General features: G+C 36.9%; 1 protein-coding gene across 4 annotated transcripts in view; it reads left to right on the top strand.

The window, feature by feature from the left end:
* LRBA (LPS responsive beige-like anchor protein) overlaps nucleotides 1-25,442 on the top strand; it is a 302,351-nt gene that overhangs the window by 59,652 nt on the left and 217,257 nt on the right. For 3 of the 4 annotated variants that reach the window (XM_063415460.1, XM_063415457.1, XM_063415459.1), the window contains exons 27-34: nucleotides 960-1,087; nucleotides 2,017-2,124; nucleotides 3,379-3,550; nucleotides 3,689-4,106; nucleotides 10,135-10,259; nucleotides 17,619-17,697; nucleotides 18,091-18,224; nucleotides 20,354-20,415. In XM_063415460.1, coding sequence (XP_063271530.1) covers nucleotides 960-1,087; nucleotides 2,017-2,124; nucleotides 3,379-3,550; nucleotides 3,689-4,106; nucleotides 10,135-10,259; nucleotides 17,619-17,697; nucleotides 18,091-18,224; nucleotides 20,354-20,415 — 1,226 coding nt within the window. The remainder of the gene's footprint in view (nucleotides 1-959; nucleotides 1,088-2,016; nucleotides 2,125-3,378; nucleotides 3,551-3,688; nucleotides 4,107-10,134; nucleotides 10,260-17,618; nucleotides 17,698-18,090; nucleotides 18,225-20,353; nucleotides 20,416-25,442) is intronic. The other variant, XM_063415458.1, reaches the window with a different exon arrangement.

Raw genomic sequence — 25,442 nt, forward strand, 5'->3', positions numbered from 1 at the left:
TCTTTTGCCAAAATTCCCCAAATTATCAAGGCTGAGAATATAGCAGCATTAAGAAAAGTAATCTTGTACTATATAAAAAAAATGAACCTTTGCAATACTTAGATAAGATGTTTAACACTTGAAGGTCAGTATATGAAAATGTGGTGAAAACCAGAAGTGTAAATTCCTGAAAGGTTCAAATTGCTTCAAATTGGGTGGAAAAAAAATGGTCAGTTACCTAAAAAAGTAACAAATATTCTGAAAATGAGAGCAGATCATAGCCATGTCCAGGCAGTTAATGCAGGAGGAGAGAATTCATGCTTAGTTGCATGCTGTAAAAAGTTTTGTAATGAAAAGTTTAATTTGCATGAGTGCCAGAGCAGCTCAGAGCCTCAACAGTAACTGGCCTTCCTCTCCCTTTCTGGGCAATTAAAACTTTGTGCAGGTAGAACAAGATTTATGGGATGCAAACAGGTATAGAGGTGGAGTAGTTCTTTTTTCCTTTGAAAAATAAATATTAGAAGATGAAACAGGGCAGAAATGTGCAGCTAAAAACAAACAAAAATTGTGTAACTTCAGAACATTTAGCCCAAGAGTAACAGAATATTGTGAAGCAAATTTTGCCATTTGTTTCACTGGTGTCTCACTTGTTTTCTCCCTTGCAAGTTTGTGAAATTCAGCTGTCCTCACCCTACCCTCCCCATGGTTGTAAAATTGCAGTGAGGGATTCTCACTTATTCACCTTGAAGTATCCATTAGATACAGCATATATACTTTAATTGTTTAGCATTCATTATTAATTCTAAATTATTAAAGAATTTTGAGCATTGTTTGCAGCTGTCTAAAACTGACGGAAGCGAAGTATTTTACTAATGTGTATAAACTTTTTAGTTTTAAGTGGTGACCAGAACATTTCTGTCAGGGGATAGAGAACAATACTATTTCTCAGAATAACTCTTAATATTTCTTTTTCCCTCAAGTATGTGCAGTGGCAGTAAGAAATTGCTTGGAGTGCCAGCAGCATGCACAGATGAAGCCTGTTGGAGATGCTGGGAAGAACCAAAAAGCAGTGCAGGGTCTCACAGGAGCAGCAAAATCTGCAGCAAAGGCAAGTGGGAGACCACATTCAGAAACACAGGAGGAAATAAGGATTACTCTGGGCAGAGGGATAAATTTTTAAATTTATACCTGCAGCATTGATATTTTAACAGACCTGAAGTGGGTCTGTTAAATGCCAGAAATTAATTAATTAATTAATGCCAGTAATAAGGATTACTCTGTGCAGAGGGACAAATTTTTAAATTTATACCTGCAGCATTGATATTTTAACAGACCTGAAGTGGGTCCGTTAAATGCCAGAAATGCCAGAAAATAATTAATTAATTAATGCCAGAAATAAGGATTACTCTGTGCAGAGGGATAAACTTTTAAATTTATACCTGCACCACTGATATTTTAACAGACCTGAAGTGGGTCTGTTAAATGCCAGAAATTAATTAATTAATTAATGCCAGAAATAAGGATTACTCTGGGCAGAGGGATAAATTTTTAAATTTATACCTGCAGCATTGATATTTTAACAGACCTGAAGTGGGTCCGTTAAATGCCAGAAATGCCAGAAATTAATTAATTAATTAATTAATGCCAGAAATAAGGATTACTCTGTGCAGAGGGATAAGTTTTTAAATTTATACCTGCACCACTGATATTTTAACAGACCTGAAGTGGGTCCGTTAAATGCCAGAAATTAATTAATTAATTAATGCCAGAAATAAGGATTACTCTGTACAGAGGGATAAACTTTTAAATTTATACCTGCAGCACTGATTTTTTAACAGACCTGAAGTGGGGTGGCACAAATGCCAGAAATTAAATCCGTCACGAGAAATGATCAGATTTTTTTCTCCTTTAAAGATGAAATGCATATCTGATCTTTCTGCCCTAGTTATGACAATACAACGTGCACTGGGTGATTGTGCACACTTAATGATTCTTTTCAAAACAGGATCTTAAACATTTGGGTTTTTTTTTTAATAGAGTCCAGTGGATATTGTGCTTGGTGGCATTTCCCCAGTCCGGGACCACGACAGACTTCTGCAGGATATGGACATCAATCGCCTCCGAGCAGTTGTGTTCAGAGATATTGTAAGTGAATATTTTCTTTCCTTTCCTTTCTTTGCATTTCTGCTTGTAGCTGTTTGCTCTGTTTGGCAGAGTTGGGCTAAATTGGGTGTACAAAAAGGGAATAGAGCTCACAGGAATTAGGAGTGGTTGTTGTAGTGTTTGGGATTGGAAAGAGGGAGAGGTAAAACCCGAATTGATTATGTGGAATTCTCTCTGTTGTATATTAATTATGTCGTGTTTAGTACAAATACATACATGGACAAGCTGTTTATGTATCCTAAACACGTTTGTACATTTTGAAAAAGTCCCATTCTTCTAGCTAATTACAAATTAGAGGTCATCTCTAATTCCTTTACTTCCCCTCAGAGGAACCAATTTGTGTGCATGTGCCATAAGTATGCATATGGTTTTTAGTCTTGAATTGACTAAAAATAATCTTTGCACTGTGTCAGCAAGTTTATAGCTGATATTGAGGAAATTGAGATTGATTGCTTGAAGAAAACACCTCTGTAAGCAAATCCAGCAGCTGTAATGGCTGTGAGTCATTGGTGGCCAAAGCCTGGACACCACAACTTAGTTTACAATAATTGGACTGTTTAGCAACTGTAAATACAATAAATACAATGCTTTTTTTTTCTGGGCAGAAAAGTGAAGGATTTTGAGTTTATCTTTACAGTAATTATTGATTGAAGAGGCTTCTTTCAACCCCTTCTTCAGTATCAGTGTGTAAGAGAGTAACAAGAAGTGACTCTTCCATACTGGTGGCAATTAAAGTAATCCTAAAGGTTCCTTCAGCACATTTTTCTTAGGGTTTGAATTGATTACATCCATCTGGACTATCTGATCATGAAATAAAACCTTGACACTTGTTCTGGAATTTGCTCCTTTTCCCTCATTAATATGTTTCAGTTATGTAGAGTATGTTTGCCTTGCAAATGCTGTTAATACCTTGGCATTTTTTGAGGAAATGTAACAGAAGAAACACCCATGAATAAAGGGGACCTACACGAATTTGAAACATGAAGTCAAAACACACAACCTCAGCCAAAGTTGTCATACAAATTAAAAATGAAGGGATTAGTGCCACTTGAATAAAAGTGTTGTATTCCTCAGCTTTATAGTGATATAAACTGTGAGCAGAGAATATTTTCTTCCATTGCTGACATATCAGCTTCCTCTTGGTCTGTTTGTGGTGGTGCTGGGCATACTGCACAGAAAAATAAACATTCTGCTGAAATTGTAATGGGAAAATCTGTGTGTGTCTGTTTTTTACAGGAGGATAGTAAACAGGCTCAGTTTTTGGCTTTGGCCGTTGTATATTTTATTTCTGTGCTCATGGTTTCGAAATACAGAGATATACTGGAACCCCAGAACGAAAGACGACCACCAAACCAAAGCCAGTCACTGAAGGAATCAGAAAATGAAAATAATGAGACTCCTGCTGCAGGTGAACTGTTAATTATTTTGCCAAATGAAATAACGTGGCTTAAAATGCTGTAGAAATCTTCTTTAGGACCAATGTTGTGAACGCTCCTCTGTCAATAATGACCTTAAAATGTGTTTTCTGTTCTTTTGGTGTGAACAGTGGTGCAAAACCCACCTGCAGCCTCTACTGAAGATTCAGCAGGTGCAGCCTCTCTGCAGAGGAGGGATTCTGGTCTTGGGGAGGAGGCAGCTCCAGCACACACCAACAATTCGGGTGCTGAAGCAGCACCCCAGGGTGTCAGCGCAGGCCCAGACGCAGTCAGTGAAGTGCTGTGCACGCTCTCATCAGAGGTCACCAAATCTCAGGAGGGTCCAGGTGAGGCAGGAGGTGAAGAGAATAAACCTGTGGCCTCTGTGGCAGCTGCCAAAAACGTCAACGTGAAGGACATCCTGAGGAGCCTGGTGAGCACTCCAGCTGATGGCACTGCCGTGGATGCTGCTCTGCTGCCCCCAGCCTTCCTTGGAGTCCTTGGAGATGGAGCTGCTGAGCAGCCTGTGCAGTTCCATTCCTTTGACAGGTAATGTAACACCATAAATACTTAAAAATTTGATTTTCTTAAAGTATTTGTGAAGAGCAGGGAAACTCACGCTGCATCAGAACTGCTGAATGTTGCACTGGCAGATGAGGACTGCTGTGCATAGTTGGCTTTAAAGAACTCAAGGAAAAAATTAAATGTCTATTTAATAACTTAAAATAATGATATGTAGATTAGCAGGTGTATTCATCTCACAGTTGTATCTGGTCTCTGTTATCGTGGGCCTGCAAAAGAACACCTCTTGGTCTGTTTATGGTGGTGCTGGGCATGCTGCACAGAAAAATAAACAGATACTAATACTTATAATTACTAATAATTATAATGGTTCAAAATAATTACAAATGGTTCAAAAACAATGGAATAATCATCTAGGTGTCCTTCTACCCAGAGAATACTCCCATATTCTGTGGCTCTCTGCTCCTAAGTGGATTAATTTTTCATCTCCTTGCTTTTGTGGGTGTCTCTGGTAGACAAAAATGTATTTAATGATATAAAAGTCTTCCCACTAATCAATTATGTTCTGGTAGTGACACACACGGTCTTGCATCTATGGTAAATATGTTGATATATGATAAACCATGTTGCTGACTAGCTGAAGTTAAAAAGAGAAAAAAGTGAGACATGAAAAGTTAAATGGACAAACAAGTTTCATGGTCACTTGAAGCTGACTGTATCTTTATTTAGTGAGACTGCTTAAAATACAAGTTTGTGCTCTGAAATGACACTTGGTTACCACAGCAGGAAGGAATTGTGCCAGGAATAAAAAACTTCACACTTTTTATTAAAAAAATGGAATAGAGGTGGAAATAATAGATCTCATCTGTGGTAGGCAAAAATACTAAGTTACATCGTGATTTTTTTTTTTTTTTTTGGGAAAACAGACTTTGGGATGCTCTCTTCTGTTTCTGGTTTACATTTAATATATTGTTTGATGGCAAACACAAATTCTCTGAGTTTTTTTTTTCTTTTTTCTTTTTAAAGGCACTTTGTTAAAAGTCCTTCCCATGTAGCAGTTTAGCAGTGGGGTATCTCTGGGAATTTCAAAGCATCTCTCTGATCCTGCATTTATCTCAGGAATGCTGTGTCAGAAATCAAAACTCTCCTCATATCTTAAGGATTATCAAGTTCCCAGCCATAGCTGGAGAATATACAGTAACAGCTACGTGAGTGAAACCTTACTGAGAGGCTGCCAGGTTGCAAACAGCGAGGTGTGTGTGTTCATTCCCTGCCAAAAATCCACCCCTTATCTTAGGGGAAGATACAATCTTTAGTGATTAGTGGGTGCCAGGGGTTTATCGTGATAAAGTTCAAGACTTGCATTGGCTTTTTCCCAAGATCCACAGGGATGTGGATTAATGTTCCCATTTCAGCGTGTCCTCAACCAGCAGTTTTCTTATGTGTAGGAAGAGAGGAGGGGACTAATGCAAGCAAATTCCAATAAAATGGAAATAAAAAGAACCAAAGCTTGGGATATAAAAAGAGAGATGACATTTCTCTTCAGTTAGGCTAATAAAACTCATAACCTATCGTGTGCCATTTTTACTGTACGCTTTAAAATAAAACCTCCATCTCTCCTGGCTTCTGCTGCTCTTTGTGGAAACATTCAATAACCGTGTCGTTATGGGAAGCTGAGGCTTCAGAGGAATAAAGGCTCTTAAATCATGATCTTGTAGCACAGGGCTGAGATGTGCAGCTGTGCTGTGACTCGCAGGACAGATATGTTAATAACCTTGTTTATCTTTTTGGCACATCGTCTGTGAGCTGCTTAGTTTGGCTCAGCCTCTGTTTGCTCATTTGTCAGTCAGTGGTGTGCGTGTGCCTTTGTACTGGTTGGTTGTGGTAATTCCAGTTAAATTTCATCCAAGTCCCTCTTTATATGGAATGGATACATCTTAGACTTCGTTGATTTGGGCCTCAAATGGAAAAGGAATAAACTATTTGTTAAAAAGATCAAATCTGCCAGGTGTAGGTGGAGACAGAACATGAGAATGGGGAATCTTTAGATCAAGGCACGTGATGGAAAGCTCAGCCCTTTCAACAATTTGCATTCTGCAGGGACCAAAGAGAAAAACCATTTGAAGTCTTCTCCCTGCCAAGCTGATTCTGAAGTTCTCCTGCAAAGTCGATTGTGTTCTTTCTATCAGATCCTCTCTTCCCCTCCCCGCATCCTCTGATCTCTCGTGGTTTTGAGAGTCTCTTGTTCTTCCTTTCTCTTGGATATTTCAAGGGAGAAATAAGAGAATGGGCATTATCCACAGACAGCGGGGCCCATAGAAGGACACTGCCATGGCAGGCTGCTTTCCTGGCTTACAAACAGAAGGAAAAATAAACCTCTGATCCTCTTTATTGCTCTTTTGCTCCTTGCACAGGAGTCTTGCAGTGGCCATCGTTTTTTTAACCTGGCTATTTTCTTTTGGTTTTGAATTAAAACCATTATCCTGTAGGGGTACAGACAAACTGTCACCTGCATTGCTTTTCAGTGCTAAAAAAAAGAAGCTGAGAATGAAATCTGTATAAATTCTTGTATGTCAAGAGGAATCTGAGCTCATGTAAGTATTTTTAAATTACAGTGAGGTCATCAGTTTGGGCTGCCTCATGTTGTATGAGGAATATTTGACTTGCACCCAAGGAAAATTTGTAACTTGAAATACATTTAAAGCTAAATGGGCACTTGCCAACTTAATAAAAAACAAATACTTGGGAAGACACTAAAATTTGAGGAGATGTAGATATTTCCTCTTTATATTGAAACAGAAGAACCAGTGAACTGAAACCAGGGAAGGGTTCAATAAGTAAATCCTTGTGGAATTTGGCAGAATAGATCATTATTGCACGAGCCTTTGTCTGTGGTGGAAGTCAGCGTTCAGCTCAGTGGTCTGTGCTCATTCAGCAGTGAAGAATTGTCTGCAACACGAAGACTTCTTACACTTCAGCATAATTGGGACTAATAACACCCTGACCTTCTGGCTAAGGTGTATTTATGGTGCTGCTTCTCACTCTGCCTGGCCTGTGTTTATCAGTTCTCCTGCTGTAAATTCTTATTTTAAACTTTAAATATTTGATTTGAAATGAAAACAGGCCAACATCTAATATAGTCATGTAAATGAGGCAGCTGAAGTGTCCTTCTTACCTTCTTCTCCTTAGAGGAGACCTTAAGCATATTTTTGTGCAGTTTTAAAATTTTATTTATCCTGTAGCTGAAACTTAATATAAATGGATGTTCTAATATATAAATTTAACCCAGAAATATAATTTAACTGATGGGAATGTTAAGGAGTAAAATGTATTGATGCTTTCTTTCTACGTGATGCATCTCTGCCCCTGTGTGAGGTTGCTTAATGCATGTCTTGTAAAATATATTATTTTTGTAGATCCGAGGAAATATAAAGCAGCTTGTTGATGAATATTTTATTCATATGTGTAGCAATACTTAACTTTTTCAGAAAACACTTATCAGTTTAGCTGCAGAAAAAGGTCTGTCTTATCTGTGCACTCTTTAAAAGCAAGTGCCCAATTATTTAAGGGAAGTTGAAAGCACATTAATTTTTAAGACAGTTCTGACAAATTTACTTGATTTAATAATATGCTGAACACTTCATGTTTTCTGTGTAGTTTATTTGCTACAATATTTAAACTCAATTTCCCACTGTCCCGCATTCTTTATGCCAGTTGTGTTCATTTTTCTTATATTAGCATTTAAATAATCTTCCAGAAGAAGAACACAAAGGATCATTGGTAGCTAATGGAAGAATTTTTCTTTGGAACACATTTGCAATTCCACCTAAATATTCCAAGAAAATATCATTTTACTACCCGAGGAAGGAAAAATGTAGGAATTTCAGAATGTAAATAAAGAAACATGAGTGATGTTTATGCTTCTAAAATCTTAGTTTGCTTTTCCAGTGTTTAAAATTATTTACATGAATTGTATGGTTTTGAACAGACACAACCTGTGTGTGCACAACTTCCATCTGTGTGTGCGCCAAAATTTGTCACCAAACGTTCTCCCAAACCCAATCTATTATAATCAATATAATTGTGTCTGTATTAATTAGCAGCAAATGGATTATTATTTCTGTAGCTCAGTGGGTTTGCAAAGAAATTTCTCCAGATCATGCACCAAGGTCTTATGGAGTCCACCTGAATAGACAAATATTTATAATGATTATAATAATATATATAACATATATTATAATATATAATAATATTTATAATTTATACACTTTTGGGTTTAATCTTCTTGATCAGTATTTCTTGAGTTGGATATCTGTACAGTAAATGGAGTTAAAATCTCTGGAGGAATGCAGCTGGGCTTCAGTGCTGAATTGTGAAGGTTGGAGAAAGGTCCCAAAGTTTCCTGTATGTGGGTGAATTTGTACTCTGTAAAGTTGTATTCATTCCCTAAACCCTTCCAGGTGTTTGAATGAGCATTATGGAATAGTAGGAACAATTTCCAGGCAGTGAATGTCACAGAATCTTAAGTGAGAGATCCCCTTCCCATACCTGGGTGTGCAAAATTAATCAGTAATGTGACAATAATTTTAAAACCCCTCTAAATATATGACTTATTTCTTAGCCCATTGTTCATGTATCAGGGAAAGACATGCACATAGGAGCAAAATTCATGGTTTAGGCACAATCTCTCGACTCGGGGCTCAGGTGTGGTTGCTTCTATTTTTTTAGTGACTAGTTAACATTGGCAGTCACCCTTATAATGGTGTGACATGTACTGCCAAGTGTGGAGCCTGCCTGCTCTGGCCATTGAGGAGGGCTGATTTAATCACAAACATGGGCTGGCTTCTGTGACATCCTGTGACAGAAAAAGGGAGTCAAATCCTGGCCTGCTTCCCCCATTCCAGCAAAAACTGTTTCAGAAATATTTGAAAATACTGAAAATTTGAAAAAAGTTCTTTGGTCGTGCTCACACCTGAATTTAGGTCAAGTTTCCGAGTTAGTTTATTTAGAAAATGAATATTTTAAAGCTATTAAGGGAATACTTTGAGTGTGTAGTTGTATTACTGTCAACAAAAGATGTGATTAAATAAATTGAATGTTGAAGATTTTCGGCTTATGGTTAACACCAGGTAATTAAAAGTAAGCGCTGCAGTGGGAGTACATTATATATCAGCTGTACTCTTTACCTCATTAGCTGGGGTTTTGCATGTTTATGGAGCTAACTTGCAATTAAAAATGCCTTTAACGTATGCTTAACAAGGCCTTTTAGGTATTTGGAATGAAGTACTACAATTTAATTGAAATTGGTGCGGCATAAATACACGTCTTTGTAACGTGTCAGATAAATTTCCGTGCCTAACTTGTCACTTTGCATCTTTTCCTCTGATGGAGTCTTTAATGCTGACTATCAGGCCTGACATTTAGCTTGTGTAAAAGATGGAGGTGCTCTCTTAACTCCAAGGAATGTTTTGATTTGTTATATAAATAAAATTTGATTGGCAAGATATACTTAGATTCGTGCCTTAGCCGTATTTTTAAGATGTGTGAACGTTTGTGCAGATGTGGTAGGATGGTTTTAGCTGTGGTATATCCTCCTTTAATCAGTTTTCTGTTCTGCTTTAGAATACCTGGAGTAAAAGCCTGTCAGTTCATCCTTCAGCATTGATAATTCACCTTGAATTGTTGAATACTGCAACATCTTTTGTAAACAGCTGCCTGAGGTTTAAAAGCAAATCTTGGGGAAACTTAAGGTGCAAAGAAAAACCTCCTTGCAGAACTTTTTTCCTAGTGATGTTTTAACTTGGTGCTTTTAATCAGAGGTTCTGTGGAAGTGGATTAGATACTAAATTGTAGCACAAAAAACTCTGCCATCAACAAGTGAAGTGTCCTTAGGTTAACGTGGCCTAAAAAAGGATGATTGAAAAGGGAAATAGGGCAGCAAAGGAATTTCTGCAGGACATGCAAGTGCTGGATGTATAAAAAAGGATCACAGTGGTGTGAGCATTCACATTCACTGTGATGTACTAACTTTTATTAACTTTTTGTCCTCCCCCAGGAGTGTTGTTGTACCAACGAAGAAATCCAACATTTCCCCCTGCACAGCTGCTCCTGCAAACGCTGTCAGTGTGGTTTCCTCTGCAGATTCAGCCCAGCCCTCAGATCTGTCAGGAGAATCTCCTGGTGAGTAAGGGTTAAATTAAACAACCTAAATACCAGCACTTCTATTTACATCGCCATTCATTCTGAATACTAATTAAATAAAGAAGAAATTACAAAAAGAGTACTTTATTTTAAAAAACAGTTATGCAACAAATGCAAATGTTTGACCAATATTTATCTTAATTTCAAGATTTCTCACTGTTCCAACAGAGCAATCGTGCTATATTAACTTGTATTTAGTGTAAATATGGTGTATTCTAGAGACTATTTTTTATTACAGATCACTAATATAAAGTATAACCTTATTTATAAATTCTGGGGTGTTTTACCAAGGGTAGATGTGTTAGTGCTAAGTAGAACTGGAAATTATATCCAAGTGTTTCCAATAGCTTTAGCCTGAGGTCAAATCCAGCGTTGATGCTGAACTAATTGCTTTGGACAGTTTTTTTCAGTGGGGACAAAATTGAGTAGGTTGTTTATAAGCAAGGGTTCCTTTGAACCCTCGTTGTTCTGGGGGAGATAAATGATATTTAACTTTAAATGCTGTGTCAAAGGCAGGATTTTCTGCTTAGCCATGTCTGAGTCACAGGGCTGTGGAGGATCTTTGTGCCCCTGAAGTTTGGCTTCAAGACTTGGAGTGATTTCCTTAATTGAGGAAATCTCAAGCTACCAATGATTGTTGGTGGGTTTTTTTTTCAATGTTTGAGTTTCTTGTTTCCTGGTTTTATGAGTTACATCCAAACTGCAAGGACTGGGGAAAAAAAATGTGGTTTGTTACCATATCCTTTCATATTTGTGTGTGTGGAAGGGTTTTGTTCTCATCTCCAACTGCCCATTCCATTTCTGGGGGAAATTAAAAAGATTTTGCTCCAGTCATTCCAAAGGAAAAGAGGAGCCATTGGAATATAGTGTGGCCTTACTCTTTGTGAAAGGGAGAATCCATTTTGCCACCAAAACTGCAGGAGGTGACATTATATTAGTGTAGGAGTAATATTTGAAGTAGGGGAATTAGCTGAATTTTGAAATGCCACAGTTCTTTGGGGTGATTGGCTCTGAGCAGCTAATCTGTTCCAAAAACAGCAAAACCTCATTTACTTTGAAATTATTTAAAATAATTGCTAATTTGTTAACTTCTGACTGCTTTTTTGGGCTTAATTATTCCAGTTTCTGAAGTAGGTATTGTATTCACTCGCTTTAATAAAAACAAAAGGGATGAACATCGATTTTCAGATTTAGTCAATCTTTTAGGAATGTAAAGAAGAAAAAAATAAATGCTCCTGTGCCTGTAGAATGTATGAGAAACCCAGACAATAAACAATACTAATGCAGTTTGTAACTGTGTGACTTCCATCATGTCTGGAAGTTTTGGCAAAAATTGGACATGTAATCTGAACTGATATGCACAAAAAGAAACTAATCGGGATTAAAAATAGACATGTTTAGACTGGCAATATAATTAATTAAAAGAAAAAGCAAGGGATAAATGAAATCATGCCTTAAACAGATTAAAACATGAAGCTGTTTCTTTTTTCCCCTGTAAAATAATGGCATGGAAACAAAAAAATCTTACAGAATTGGAGTGGTTTACATCCAGTGTTGCTCATTTAAATTACACACATTTAAATTTCAAATCAAATTCTCTGTAAGACCTTAATTTGTTTTTTATTAGAGGATGGAAGTAGTAATAAGCTTCCTATAAAACACAAACATAATTAATATAATTTTCCTCTGAGTTCAAATCACATATTCTTTCACTAATTTTTATTTTCATGCAGCAGAGAATCAATGCTCTTATTTTTTCCAACTAACACTGAGTATAAGTCTGTTTACTTTTGTAATTAAGAAATAAATTAAACTTTTTTTTTAAAAAGTGCTAAGATTAGGGGCTTATGTAGTGAATATAAATTTGGGGCTATTTCATTTTGGATATGAAGGCTGTTAAACATTATTCCTATGTTAAAAACACATCTGTCTTTTTTTTTAAGTGAGTTTTATGTACATTTGCTTGATACATTTTAAGAATTGATGACACATAATTTTATACATCTATCTCTACGATATATTTTAATATATATATTATATAACATGTAAAATATATGAACACATAATGCTTTATGATGAAAACTTGAGCAGATTTAGTCCAAAACAGGGGGGAAAGTGGTATACAGACATTAAAATAGGATTAAATAGTGGTGATAGTGTTCTAATAATAATGTGTACTAACACTCAGTGTGGGAATAAATGTTCTATAGTGTGTGACATCACCCTGTAGGTGTGATGTCAGAATTGCTTGGTCAGGGTGGGATTTGTGTTTCTCTGTGTGGTTCCAGATGCCTCCATTGCCATTCGTGTGTGCTCAGAATTCCATTTAATTTTTCATGTCATTTTTCCTGAAGTTTGCATCCTGCCTGTAGCTCAAGGGTTGAGAGCATCTCAGATATTTGGGGCTGAAGATGCTCCCATATCACACAGATTGTGACATATCCTACCAAATACAGAGCGTTGGAAGGAGCCCTCCAAGCTCCCTCTGTTCCTCTGATGGCTTCAAAGAGGGTGAAAATATTCTGGCCTCAGACTCTGTGGCCTTTCTGCAGAAGTTTCTTCACTCATTGGATGTGCAGAATATTTCCCAGCACAAAAAGCTTTTCCTGAACACAAATATTCCCCTTGTGCTCTGAATTTTCCCATCAATCTGTTGCTGGTATTTGGGTTGTTGGTTTGCTGGAACCTTGGAAATGGAGGGAGAAGAGAAACCTGGCAGCCCATCTCGAGCTAATCATTCCCTGCCTCATGCTGAGGGAAATATTGAATAAAAGACCATTTTTGCTGGTGTAAGAAGGAATTCCCTGGAGTTGTTTCTCCCTGGGCTGTCTCACAGGCAGAGGTTTCTCCCATGCTGTGTTCAGTAAGGGCTGCTGCTAAGGCAGGACCAATATTTGGACAGGCAGGACTTGGCAAAGGTGAACGTGCCAGTGGGACGCCTGTATTTTTATTTGTCAGTTAGTTTTCCTTTTAAATGTTTCCATTCCAGCCACAATGTTCTGAAGTGGTGAGGATTTTTTAAAAAAATGTTTTGCAGTTTGCACTCCCACTGATGCTCTGAGTTGCTCTGTTTGTGTACTCGAAGGATTTCACGTGTGTTTTATTAGTGCTTCACTCCAAAGAATGCAGTCTTGAGCCTTTCACTATCCAGTTTCCAAAGGGTTGTGCAAATACAATTTTTTATGAAGAGGGGATATGAAAAGTCCAAGGGAAGCAGGAGTGAATTATCTTTTGTCCTTTCTGACATTTGGAATGATGAAAAACACTGAGAAGTTCCACTCAGTTTCTGTTGCCTGCCTCTTCCCCTTCCTACGTGAAATTCTTTGAGTTTCCCTTCTTTTGCCTGTGAGCCACACAGAGTTTTTTACACGATTTTTCCTTCTCTGGGCAAGCTGTTCCCCAAATTGTGAAGTTGTTTACAAGCCCATGTCAAAGGGTGAGGTGAAAAAGGAAGTGAATTCTTGGAGGAAAAACATTGTGACAGCGGATAAAAACGGAGTTGTGACTCCTGAATTCTAGCCCAGTACGTAGGAAAATGTAAATTTTCTGCAACAGTTGGCTTGTTTTGCAAAGATGAATGGTATTCATTGATTTTTATACACAGGTGAAAATGAACTTGAAGGCATGCAATAAAATAAATTAGCAGGAGACAAGCTAAAGTAAGAAAAATGATCATGAAGTGAGTTACCCATCAGTGCAGAGGTTGTTCAAGCAATTCACTGGATTATAGTAATTATTTCAAAGAGAATTCCAACTCAACAGTGACAGTAGTTGAAGGCTGGTTACCAAAGCAGAATGACACTTAAAAAAATCTCAAATTCTGATGATGCACAATGGAAATGGCTCAGCACCGTGTCAGTATAAAACTGCTTTAAAGCCACTTCTCTTAAAAGAAGTTTTCACCATTGTTTCGTGAAATCTGTTTTGGTTTAGCCTACAGATGTGTTTATGTAACAGAGCCCTTGTATTAGCTTGTAAAACCTTTCATTGTAGTCTTGCATTGTGCACTTCCAGCCCTGGAAGTGAACATTGGAGTGAGCTCATTATTTTACCAGATTTTACCTCTTCCACCGAGGGCACTGGTGCATTTATGCACCAGTATTATATTATTATTTTATTTATTTTATATTGTATTAATATAAAATTTTTGTTTTATATTATATTAATATATAATAATATTATATATTATTTTGTCTGTTGTACAAAATTAAGAGATATGGTTATTTAATTCAACTCTTTTTTTTTTATACCTCATCTCCATCTCCTCACAAAATAAATTATCATGTGCTGCTTGTGCATTGCCAAGTGCACTTTGTAAGAGCACACGCAAAACCACGAGGAATCCTGCACAAGGACTTCAGTAACAATATTTTATTGCTTGAGACACTATTTGTTTAGACCCTTGGAGACCTTGAATAAACAATAAGGTTTCACTGTAAGGGTGCTAGACAGATGATCTATTTGCATTTTCTTTTATGTTCTTGCAAATGTCTGTAAAACTGTCAGGTTGAAGGAGCCAGTTTATCAGGGAGAGGATAAGGAAGAGATAAGTCAGGTTGGTTCCACATGTTTGAAGTAGCTACTGCACTTACCCACATGTGTGTTGTGGATAAAAATATGCTACTGAAGTATTTCCATCTTTTTCACTGAGAGCAGGGAAAAAAGTGGCATAAAAAGCTAACTCCGAGTTAAATAAAATAAAAAATGTACTTTCACAAAAATCACTATGCCTCCTCCCATTGAAAGAACCCTGGAATTCTCAGCTGGGATAAATCTGGGGTTCGCCCCTCTTAGTGAAATCTGAGTTTGGAATGTGGTTTTAGGTGTTGAGAAGCATGAAGAAATTCAGACCATAAACATCCTTATGTAATCTTCAAAAAGAATATCAGTTTATGTAGATGCCTGCCTTATGCTTTGTTAAATTCAAATTATCAGTGCTTTGTCCATTATGTCTATTTTTAAAAGTTGACATTTACTTAAAATTTCAGTTTTACATTTATACCTGATTTTTTTTTGCACTTATTTTTTATTTCTAGAAGAAAAAATAATCATCACCTGTTTTAAAGTCTTAATTTAAAAAAAAAAAAGGAAATATTGTAGCTATTAAAATCTGACAAACACTGATTCATGTGGCTTTGTTGCCTTGTGTGGGTTTGTTTTTCTGTGCAGGAGGCTGTGTTCTAATTTTCAGCACATCATTTGACAGCTTTTCTGCTGGGAATATCCAAAACACTTTTTGGTGGTCTGACCACAGAAAACTAGCTGATTAAAAAAATGGAATTACATCCACGAAAATATTGAGAACATTACAAAATCTTGTTATCACCATTGAAACTTTCAGGAATATATATTTGATTGGTCTTTATTAGATAAATTATTTAGGATGCAGTGCCCAGAAGGTTCACATTTCATTTTCAAAGCTGACACTTTTTTCACCACTTTCTTATCCTTCATTTTGTATGTCCCACTCCCTTCTGATTCTGTCACACCCATACAGCAGTCAGAATAAGAGCTTTGGATTTATGAAAAACACAAATGAATCACATTCACAAAGATATCTCCTATCTCTGAAGAAAAAAAAAAAGAGAACAAAATGTTTCATGGTTATGGTATTCTAGTTTATTTTATTAGTTTCTGTGCTACCTTTGAAACTAGATTGGGTTTGATTTTCCATCATTAGATTGGGTTTGATTTTCCATCTCTGGATGGAAAAACAAAAAACCCTCACCCAGCAGAAACCCTTGTTATTCTTTGGAGGAAGCTCTGTGTGCCACAGTTTTGGAGCAGAAGTTTGAAATTTAGCAGGAGAAATAAATTCATTATCTCAGGGCTGTATCTTTGCCATCCCTTTCCAAATCTGTCTCACTTCAGTCCAGTTGAAAATCTTGGAAAAGTTGCAGTTGGCACACTTTGGTAGATGGATTCAAGGTCTCAGCAGCTGATTTCCAGACAGGTTGAATTTAACTGAATTAACAAACTCATTTATGGGTGAGACCATCAGGAATTTTTCTGTAGTTCCAGTTCTACAAAGGGTCATATCTTTGCTGAGATAGATGTGAGAACTAAAATGATTAAACTCTCATTTCAGGCTTTTTTTTTCCCTTTTTTTTTTTTCTTTCCTCCCCTCCTTTCCAACAGCATAAAACTCTGAGACTGGCAAGGTGAGAGAAAAGAGAATGGGACAGGGTGTGGGGTGGGAAGAGATAGGATTGCAGATGGGCTGGGAGCAGTCGTGCTCCTGGGAAATGCACAGAAACCTGTCTGCAAAGATTCATTCCTCCCTTAGCCTGGAATGCAGAGCAAGATTTGTGAGTCACCATTCCTATCCTGGCAGAAAATATCTGTGAAGTCTCTGGCTGTCTTGCTTGCCCCCTGTTCATCACTGCTAATACCAATCCATAGTGCAGCGTGGAGGTTGTATTTCTCTTTATATACTGAATTTAATATTTACAGGTTCCTCCTGTGCTGATGAGAGCCATGGAGTGTCAATTTGACATAACACAACTGCTTTTTATTTTTTTTTTTTAAAGTGTAGGAAACATAAATGACCCAGTCTTCCCTATCAACCTTTGAATAATTGATGTGGCAAAGTTAATAACTCATAAATGAGGTTATACCACTGCCATCGTGCTAATGACACTGGCAATGCAATGGAAAATTTTATCAAAGCTGCCTCTGTCAGGGTCTCAGTTTTGCAAAAATTTAGGCCTGGCTCTTAAAAATACCCACTCATTATTTTCTGCATGATTTTGATGCAAACATATATTTCAATTTTAGACAAAAATATTAAGGGTTTTCTGTGCAAGTTACTTGAAACTAGGTGAACACTTCCACTAACCAAAAGAGATGGCTTTAAAATTTAGAATTTGGCTGCATATTATTATATCTTAGTATTATTATATATATATTGGGATACTTTAGGAATATTAAAGGTGTAAGACATTGTTTGAATTCACTTCTAGGCTTGTGCTACTAAATTTGTTCAGAGAGCATCTTGGTTTTTAAGACCAGAAGGAATCACTGCAGCCTAGTCTGACTTTCCTTTGCAAAACAAACTGCAATTCTTCCTTGAATTACTTTCTGTCCACGCTAAAGCAACATTTTAAAAAATTGCCACGGCATACCTGGTAAATATGAATGCAAGTAAATAGGAGTCCTGTGGTAAAAAAATATTTGAGGTACAAAGAGGTGAAAGAGTTTCACCTGTTCCTCACACGACACTTGAAAACCAGGGTTTGTTTCTCAGAGCTCAAACTCAAGGCTTTATGTTCTGGTCTGCTTTTCTAATCCCTGCAATGTTTTCTTGTATAATTTGTTTATTATTATTTTCTCTTGTAGGAAGGGGATCATCTAATTCCAAATTGCCATCTGTTCCTGCAGTTTCTTCAGTGCCTGAGGATTCTGCCTCCAATATGAGGTAACTTCTCCAATTGGTCTGAACAGCTGTGCTGGGGCTCCTGTTATTGATATTATAATTGATATTCTGATACCACATAACTTCACAATGTCCTTTTGCTCATTTTCAATAACTAATGAAATTTGGGAAAATACTGAGTTTTGGATAATTAATTCCTTCTTATACATCCTGTTATTGATATTATAATTGATATTCTGATACCACATAACTTCAGAATGTCCTTTTGCTGATTTTCAATAACTAATGAAGGTTTGGAAAAATACTGAGTTTTGGATAATTAATTCCTTCTTATCCATGGATATCACTTAAACATTGTCAAAAATCTATATTCCTTTTGACAAAATTTCAGTAAGTTTCTTCTTTTATTGCTAATGACCCGTTTCTCTCTGCTAGTATTACAGACAGGCTTGAGCATGCTTTGGAAAAAGCTGCCCCACTTCTCAGAGAGATTTTTGTGGATTTTGCTCCCTTTCTTTCTCGGACTCTTCTGGGCAGCCACGGGCAGGAGCTGCTGATAGAAGGTACAAGTAAGTTTCCATTTAAAAAAGGGGGGGTTTTGTGTTTTTGGTTTTACCTTGGAGACTGAATTATTTTTTTTATTTAGAAGCTTTCTTCTTGCTTTCTTGCTGGATTCCACTGCCTCCTGTTCTTTCTGTTTTCAGCCCTCTGAGGCCATTGCCTCCTCATCTTTGCCATCTCTGCTGCCTCTTTGTGTCCATTTTCCTTTGTTTTCCAGCTCTCCTGGCCATTTATCTTATAGAAACTGGTGTACAAAACATATTTTGTGAGCTTGAAGAGAGATTTTGGTGTCAGAGTCAACACCTTGTAAATTAAATAGTGTAGTGAGTTGGGTGCAAAGACCTGACACTTTTACTGGGGTGGTTTAACAGGAGGGTTTTTGGGAACCCCATCAGTGCAGTGAGTTCTGCTCTATCTCCACGAGTCTGCTTCTGGATTTTTGGTTTTTAACTGGGAGGGGGTCACACAGGCAGGAGGAACACACTGTCAGTGTGGAGCAGAATTCTCTGGCACAGCTCAGGAGTTGGGGGTTCCTGTGCACAGCAGTGACTGTGGCTCTTCCTGGCATGAAATGGTCGAGATTGAGATGAGGAAATTTTCTTTCTACTGCTGCATTTCTCTCTGCTTAAAAACTGAGGCTCAGTTCTGCAGTGCAGACATTAAAGTCCTTAATTTAAAAAATTGTGCATATTGGAAGACTGAATTTAGCAGCACCAGTTTTTCCATTTTCTCAAAATTTGGCTGTATCATATACATTTCTTTGTCTACTGATATTTTGAGTGAAATTTTTAGGTTTTGTCCTGTTCAAGAAGTGGCAAGAAGAGTTTGTTGCAGCTTCCAGTGCACTCATGATAAAATCCCCTGGTTGCTTAACATGAGCTGATCACTCTACATGAGCTGTGTTTGCACTAACAGATCTTCCTAGGGAATTAAAGTTCTTTTTAAAAACATTTTTGGAACTACTAATTTCATGGATTAGAGGAATCATCCTGTTTGTAGTGCTGAATATGAAACACAGAGGATCAAACATTGCTAAGTGTTTCACGGAACACTGCTGATAAAAAAAATTGATACTTCATTAAATTTCACAAATTAAAGTTATTTAATTATTAGTTATTTAGGAGTTTAGCTTGCTTGCCATTTGAGGTAAGAAGAAATGGAAGGAGGAAGTGTAGGAATTGCTTTCTGTGAGACTCAAAATGATGGGATTCTACTTCTGTTTATTCATGTGGGCATCATTTTACTGATAAACATTTTAATGGAAATTGCCTTGTGAACAAATTTATTTATTTAATGGGAAAAAACAGAAAAACACTTTTTCTCAAAGCTTTGTTTTCTAAGGAACTAAAGATCCCATTTTAGTTATATTTTTTTGTCTCTGAAGATAGAAGAAAATCTGGTTCAAAGTATTTAGAATAGTTATATACATGGATAGATGAGTATTTCGTATATTGGATGAGCAAAAAAAAGGGCAAGATAATCCCTGTATGAACTGTCTGGACAAAAATAAACACACAAACCCAATTTTTGGTTCTGAACCCCAGTTACAGACCAGCCCAACCCAAAATGCGAATACAAATAACACTCAAACGAGTTTGTAAACAACTGCAAATATATAAAAGGTTACTGCTTGCACTTCTGCTGAGGTTTAGTGTGGGGTTAAGGGTCAAAGTACTAATAAGAGTGTTTGGGATGTCTGCTGCCATGAAACAAAATGGAAACTTGATTGATAGCTGGGGGCTGAAAGGAGAAGGCGCAGTGGAGAAAGCAGAGGTCACGAAGCCATTTCCCTCCCTGCATATATAATGAGCCAATCCTTCCAGAAATGGCAAAATGTAGATACAGTGGATTAATATAACATATGTTTACCACACTTGTGATCATTGTGACATCCAAATCTTTATGGAATTGAGTAATGGGGGTGAGAATTACTGTTAGCTGCTTCTTTTAGATGGAAGGCGTGGAATTTATGATTTCCCTCTCACATTTGTGGTTTTATTTTGTGCTGGTAAAGTACAAAGTTGAACTGGAAGTGGCATGAAAATTTCAGTTTTGTTTGTCAAAACGCTTCTAATCTATTCAAAATAGTTTGTGCCATATAAGCATGCATTTATGTTCATTTTTTTTCCTTTTGTAGGTCTTGTGTGCATGAAATCCAGCAGTTCAGTTGTGGAGCTGGTGATGCTCCTGTGCTCCCAGGTGAGGTTTAAGTAACAATGTCTGAAAATTGATCTGTTTGAACACAATGGAAATCACAGATAAAATTTTAATTTTACTTTTAATTCAGGTTCACGTGTAATAGGTTAAAAGATAACGTGCAAGACCTTTTGATTAAAAAAAAATAGTAATTGTGTCTATTCAAGTGGGGTTTTGTTACCTTGCTATCGAGCAATTACATAACCTTGAAGATTCTGTGCCTACGTAATTTGATGCTGTCATTTTTGTAAGATGAGATAGGATCAATAAATATTAAAGTTAAAGAAACAGATTGATTCCTGCATCTTGGCATGCTGAATCCTCTGGGATAAATAGAATTTTTCCTTTTGTGTAGAGGTTATGAAATGAGTGATAAATACTTTTGAAACCCTGTCATTCCTAATTGATTTGACAAGTACTGAGGATTGGAGAAAATTTTCAGAAAGCAACCCTGGTTGTCATCAGTTTGGGACATTCTACATTCCTAAAGGCAAAGTGATTTTAGATATGTAAGGATTTGAGAACTGCCTGTTCCTGTGGTTGGAAAAGGGACAGAACTTAAGGAACTTCCTTAAAATTATGTATGCTGTATTAACTGGATTTTTTTGAGGTTTCTTGCTTTCTTTTTTCTTTTTCCTTTTTTTTTTTTTTGTAATTAAATGGAAGACTGTTTTTATTGAGCCTTTCTTTTGGTGCCTTAAAATTATACCTTTCTGGTAGTAAATTCCCCTACTTAAAACTTTAAAATAGCCTTTTTTAATGGGAATGGTATTGGTCTAGAGGTCAAGGGTTCTGACCCATTTCAAAACCTTTGACCTTCATTTACAACCCCTCTGGTTTGCTTGCCTGACGAATAAGGATAATGCAAAATTAATGTTTCTCCACATCGATTTATTCGTTTTAGTGCCTATATTGCCAAATTTATTTAGAGTGTGCTGATAGACATTTCATGAATACAAATGAAAGAATCATAGAAGGTGTGAAAAATCGATAGTCTACATTGTCAATAAAGTGCAATAAGAACAATTACTTCTGGAGATTACACCTAATAGATTTTACAATGAACTAGTGAAGAGTAGTTATGTTTTCCAGTGAGGTTATTATTAATGAAGGGAACCAGAACTTTGCTTATTTAGTTTTCCATCTTTCTCAGGAAATACAGGATCGTTTTACCCTGAAAGGAATTTAATATTCCTTCTGGAACTTTTGGAATTTAGAGATTGTTATTTTACATGTGGCAGTACTGGAAGTGAACATTGTTCACAACTTCTAGAGTATGAACTCGCAGCTGATTTAAATTAGAAAAGAATCTTTGCTACTGAGAAATCCATATAACAAATTTTACTGCTCATTCAAGTAAAAACTAATCCAAGTGTTAAATACATGTCCGACAACTTGGTATTACCACTTAAAAAAATTAGTTTTGGTATCCATGCTTCTTGTATCAATAATTAGTGCTTGACCTTTCCATTTTTTTGGGGGGGTAAGGTAATCTAATCTTTGTTAAAATCATGTTGTGCTGTGTACTGTACGTCACTTGGTTGGTTTTGGGAAGTGGAAGGGATAAGGAATAAATGACGTGCCCTAATGCATCTATTTGTCACCCGTGTCACAATGCCACTTCATGCTAATCTAATCAAATTGGAGCCACTGATTGCTCAGCACTGCAACTTGCACAGGCTGAGCTGGCTCTTTGTGGAGTGGCAGAAATAAAGCAATAAAGTCACAAAGTCTTTTTAAAGTTACAGAGCAGCTGTAATTTTTTGGCAGAATATGAAAAATGATGTGAGGAATGAATCTAAAATTAGCTCCAGATGTATACAGATTGTTCCGGGGTGATAATTACATTTTTCACTTTGAATTTTCCTAATTCAAAGAGGTCAACGTGGCAATCACAGAAGTGATTTATTTTGTTAAGAAGTGAACTGTCTTTTGCTACATGAAAGCTTGAGAGATATGAAATTGAATTTCAAGCTGACATTTTACAGATACTGGGAGGAGATGGGGTTGAGCTTGATTGATTTTTTTTCTTTTTTTTCCTTCTTTTTATTTTCTTTTTTTCCCCCACAAGATAGGGTGGGAAATGAAGTGATATCTTTTTGCTAAAATTTTAATTAATTTTTAAGAGGAGATGGAGAGGATGCAGTGCCAAAGATCAAAAGATCAGGTCAAAAACCAGTTTTTAATCACATAAATAATGTGGCATAGTTATGAAGTAAGTATCTGCAAATTTGATTTAAAACTTCACAAATTTGTCAGCCATCGTTTTATGAAATTGAAAGATTGCTCTGATTAATCTTCGGTGGTTTTTTGTGATAACCTCTTCTCAAAATTCATTTCAAACGTGGTAGATATGATATAAGTACTTGGATTGTTTTTCTGAAGCACCTGACATTTTTCTGATGTTCATTTAGATCTGTGCCTGAATTATATTTTTCTTCCTCAGAAGTGGAAAACAGAATAATAATATTCTACAGTTTTTTTCCATAGAGTTATGAAAATAAAGCTCTTTAATGGGTGAAATAATTTTTTAAAAAAATTCAAGAGGTACAATTCTCTGAAACTGTGACACCTGGTTATTTTCTTTTCTCATTTAAAATCCATATCTTTAGGCGTGTGGAGAAAGACCCTTATTTAATGTTTTTGTTTGGATTTTAATACATTGCTTTCTGTTTAACACAAGGTAAAAAGAGAAACAGGTGGTTTGAGACACAGACAAAAGGCTTTTTCCAAGACAAAAACATTTTGTGTTTTTTGATAGACACGCTACATTGTGAGACGTGTCTGTGTGTGTGTGTACTTACATTTCTATAAATCTATCAGAACATAAAGAATCTTTCATTTAATATTACTGCAAAGCGTTCCTGCTTATTTGACATTAATATCATTTTTGAAGGCATCGACGTTGCATTCAAGGCCACTTTATAAAAGCGTTGTGCTGCTCATCCTAATTCAGTCTGACACACATTCCAATAACACTACCTCCCTTCCAGGGCTTAAAACTAAATTTATGGCTGAGCATTGTGAAGTGCATCATTTAAAAATGGTTTCAACCCAAAACATCTAATAAATAAATAATGTGTATGGCTACTCAGTAGCAGACTCTCCAGACTAGAAATCATTCCATCGGATACTCAACAGTCCACTATCGGAGAGGGCTGTCAGATAAATCTTGGAGTAGCTGCATTCATGTCCTGTAAATCACATGTTATTGTCTGAGCCTTCTGCCAGGTCATCTATTCTTTTCCCATTTATCAGAAGTGCACACAGTGCAGGGAACCTGGGAGCCCCAGCTCGTCTGGCCTGGCATCCTGTCGGGGTAATTAGAGCAGCCCAAAGAGAGAGTTCTCCTCTGAATGAGCCACCTCAGGATGCTGCAGGTGCTCACGTGCGGTTGTGAGGGGCTGATGGCACCCCTGAAAAAAGCATTTTTGTCTACATTTGCTCTCTCTTTGTGCCTCAATCTCAAAGGGGCGTGGATGAAGCGAGTGCATATCCACGTGCCACTGTGCTTCCTTTCATTTGTCAGATGTTTTCTCAAAATACATGATTGTGTAGGAAAAACTTCCTTCCTCTCCCATGAAGGGGTTAGAAATATTTATCTCTTAGAAATATTTCTCTCTTGCTCACATGTAAGAAACATTTGTCTGATTATTGCAGCTCCAAGGTGAAAAGGTACAAACCAGGTGAGATAGGTTCTGAAATTTTCCTTGATGCCTTTGGATTTACAAAATTTCTGGCACTTGAAGGATGCTGCTGTCTGTGGTCAATCAACTGAATCATCAGTGGGGTTTGTGTTAGAGAACTAATTGGGTGGCTTCTCTCAGATTCATCTTCCACTTAGGAGCATTTTTCTACTGAATCGAAATATTCTAGACTACACAATAAACTTCCACTAACAGAGTCAAACTCTGTTCAGCTCTTGGATAATTTTCTAAAATTGGTGGAATGCCACCCAATCTATTTTAAAGGTTAAACTGAAAATTAATGAATAATTAATGTATGAGGCCTCCACCACCACTGCCCACTCACGCAGCCCATGTGCTTGTCCAAAGTATTCTGATTTTTGATTCCTCCTTCCTCTGTCCTGTATCTCTTCAAAAAGACTCCAGGCACACTCTTGATAGCTGATGGTGTGTGTAAAACCAAGACCAACGTTTCTATACATTTAATCACTTAGATATTTTATCTTCTGGAAATAGTACTGTGATATATTGCAATATAACTACATAACTATAACTATTAGATGTACAGTGGACCTTGATAAGGTGTTACTTCCATGGGGAGGTGGAAAAAGGAAGCATAAACCCTAATATTCCAAATATTTTTCATGTGCAGAGATAGCATCTCCTCATATTGCCCAGTGAAATATAATCATGGTTGAACATTATTCTGACAGGTTTTAGAGGTTTGTGTGCAATTAAATAATACAGCAGAGGCTGATTAGTTGTATTAAGACAGGAAAAAAATTACACTCTGAAAGTTGGTCTTACTGCTGTTACAGGCAAACTTAGACGTCTTCAGTTTAATTTCTTTTTTCTTTTTTGTTTTTCTTCTCTAACTTAGTTGTTGCTGGTTAAGTGGTGAGGGTTTTGCCACAGGTATTTCTTTAGCACGATATTTCATATTCTGCCAAATCCCTTTGCTGGAGGATTCTGGTGCACATAAAGGAGTCAGTGTGCATCTCCTGCATGGGCAGCACCTTGGTTGTCTCATCTCTCTTACTTTGATAAAGAATCTTGATTGAGCAATACCAACATGCTCCATGTAAAAAATGCATGATTGATTTATTTTCCCCAAGGAAGAGCAACAGGAGTTGGATTTTTTTCAGCAGAATTTTTCACAGCCTCCTTCCTCTTCCACCCCATTGCTTTAAGTGTTCGTGGAATGCAGGGGGGATCTTTTATGAGTATCCTCTGCTCAGAAAAAAAGCTTTGCATCAATGATCCAAGTTCATTACCTCAGGAATGGGTTTCTGCAGTGTGCTCTAAAATGTGGCAAGCCTTTGAGTGGCTTGGAGATTTTAGTTG

This window comes from Prinia subflava, chromosome 18, assembly GCF_021018805.1.
Source record: "Prinia subflava isolate CZ2003 ecotype Zambia chromosome 18, Cam_Psub_1.2, whole genome shotgun sequence".
Taxonomy (NCBI): domain Eukaryota; kingdom Metazoa; phylum Chordata; class Aves; order Passeriformes; family Cisticolidae; genus Prinia; species Prinia subflava.